This window comes from Aegilops tauschii, chromosome 5 (assembly GCF_002575655.3).
Source record: "Aegilops tauschii subsp. strangulata cultivar AL8/78 chromosome 5, Aet v6.0, whole genome shotgun sequence".
Classification (NCBI taxonomy): Eukaryota; Viridiplantae; Streptophyta; class Magnoliopsida; order Poales; family Poaceae; genus Aegilops; species Aegilops tauschii.
In genome coordinates this window covers 252317014-252318933 of record NC_053039.3, presented here as the reverse complement: position 1 = coordinate 252318933, position 1920 = coordinate 252317014, and the positions used below count along the sequence as shown (strand labels likewise).

The 1920-nt window shown below is 60.1% G+C and overlaps 1 protein-coding gene across 1 annotated transcript; it reads right to left on the bottom strand.

The window, feature by feature from the left end:
• Positions 1–1234: 1234 nt before the first annotated feature.
• On the bottom strand, positions 1235–1687 carry LOC109740582 (uncharacterized). The gene has a single exon (XM_020299636.1). It carries the CDS (start codon positions 1685–1687, stop codon positions 1235–1237), a length of 453 nt encoding a protein of 150 aa, XP_020155225.1.
• Positions 1688–1920: the final 233 nt, after the last annotated feature.

Below are 1920 nucleotides of genomic sequence, written 5' to 3'. Positions count from 1 at the left end.
AATCCGACGGACCCAACTTAGTATTTCACAACGTGTTGGTGCTTTGGCCCATAATTGTTGCCGGCCGATAGTCGAAGCCAGTTCTGTGGTGTAGGGCGAAGTGGAGGGCCGCGGCAACCCGAACACGCCGAGATGTGTCAAGCCGGCCAGCCCCTGAGCCCTCGGGTTGAGCGAGTCAACCCGGCGGTGGGGGTTTTTAAGAAAAATTGCACAAAATGTGTGGGACATTATAACTTGGCTGGAAAGGGCAGCCCCCGAGCGTCGTTTGGGGACCCCATAGTTTTTCATGCGGTTACAAAAGGCAGTGATACATACATGCACACAACTAACTATAAAATGGGCGGAGGAGTTCTGCGTTCCACAACAGGGTTGTTTCTTCACCGGCGGTGTCTCTCTTGCACTTGTTCGTCTTGCGGGCGTCGATGAGGTAGTAGGCGTTGTGGTCACACAGGGCTTTGCTGACGATGAAGGGGCCCTCCCATGGGGAGGCCAACTTGTGCTGACCAGCTTGCTGCTAGACAAGCCGGAGGACGAGGTCTCCCTCGCGGAATGCGAGGGGCTTGATCTTCTTGCTATGGTAGTGCCTTAGGCCTTGCTGGTAGATGGCGGATCGGCTGAGCGCCAAGAGGCGTGCTTCTTCGAGTAGGTTGACGCCGTCTTCGCGGGCTTCCTTTGCTTCGGCTTCGATGTACATCACGACTCACGGTGAGTCAAACTCGATGTCGGGTTGGATGACAGCTTCTGCTCCGTAGACGAGGAAGAACGAGGTGAACCCGATCGACCGGTTTGGTGTTGTTCGAAGACTCCAGAGGACGGCCGGCAGCTCGTCAAGCCAGCTGCCGGGTGAATGGACGAGTGGCTCGACGAGCCATGGCTTGATGCCGGATAGGATGAGGCCACTGGCCTGCTCGATCTGGCCATTAGACTGAGGGTGGGCCACGGAGGCCAAGTCGAGGCGGATGCCGGAGACGGAGCAATACTGTGCGAGAGCGCCCTTGGCGAAGTTGGTGCCGTTGTCCGTGATGATGATGTGCGGGACGCCGTAGTGCACCACGATGTCCTTGAAGAACCGGACGGCTGTCGGCCCATCCAGCTTCTTGATTGGTCGTGCCTCGATCCACTCGGTGAACTTGTCCACCGCCACCAGCAAGTGCGTCACGCCGCCTCGAGCGGTCTTGAAAGGCCCTACCATATCGAGTCCCTAGACCAAGAAGGGCCAGGTGATCGATATGGTTCACTGTGCTGAAGCTTGCTGGTGGCTGCGCTTGCTGAAGCGCTGGCATCCCTCACACTTGAGGACAACCGACTCGACGTCTTGGAGGGTCGTGGGCCAGTAGAAACCATGGCGGAAAGCCTTGTCCACCAGGGACCTCGAGGTGGCGTGGTGCCCGCACTCGCCCTGGTGTATGTCGAGGAGGATCTCTATGCCCTTGTCCTGCTCAACACAGCGTTGAAAGACGCCCGTCGTGCTGCGTTTGACGAGCTCGTTGTTGATGATGCTGTAGGCGGACACCCGACGCTGTATTTGCCGGGCCTCGGTCTCATCCATAGGGAGGACTCTGTTATCCAGGAACTCTGAGATTGGCAAGGCCCATGATGGAGCCGTCACTACGGCGAAGACGGCCACCATGGTGGGCTCTGGGGCGGCAACCCCGGGGTTGGGGATGACGGCGGCCGGGTTGAGCATGGCAGCCCCCTGCCCGGGTTGAGCAGTCCCTGGGCCAGGTTCTGCAGCTTCCGGGATCAGGTCAGAGTCGGCATCGGCTGGTTGTACACAGCAGTCCCCGGGCCGGGTTCTGGAGCTTCCGGGTCCGGGTTGGAGGCGGCGGCCCCCGAGCTTGGGCCTGCGGCCGTTGGGTCCGTGCCGGGGAGGGGTGCGGCCGGGTCGTCCGGGACAAAGATGGACTCGGAGTCCGGAGA

Coding starts and splice junctions, on each gene's coding strand:
- LOC109740582 (XM_020299636.1), bottom strand. CDS start 1,687: ATGCTCAACCCGGCCGCCGTCATCCCCAACCCCGGGGTTGCCGCCCCA.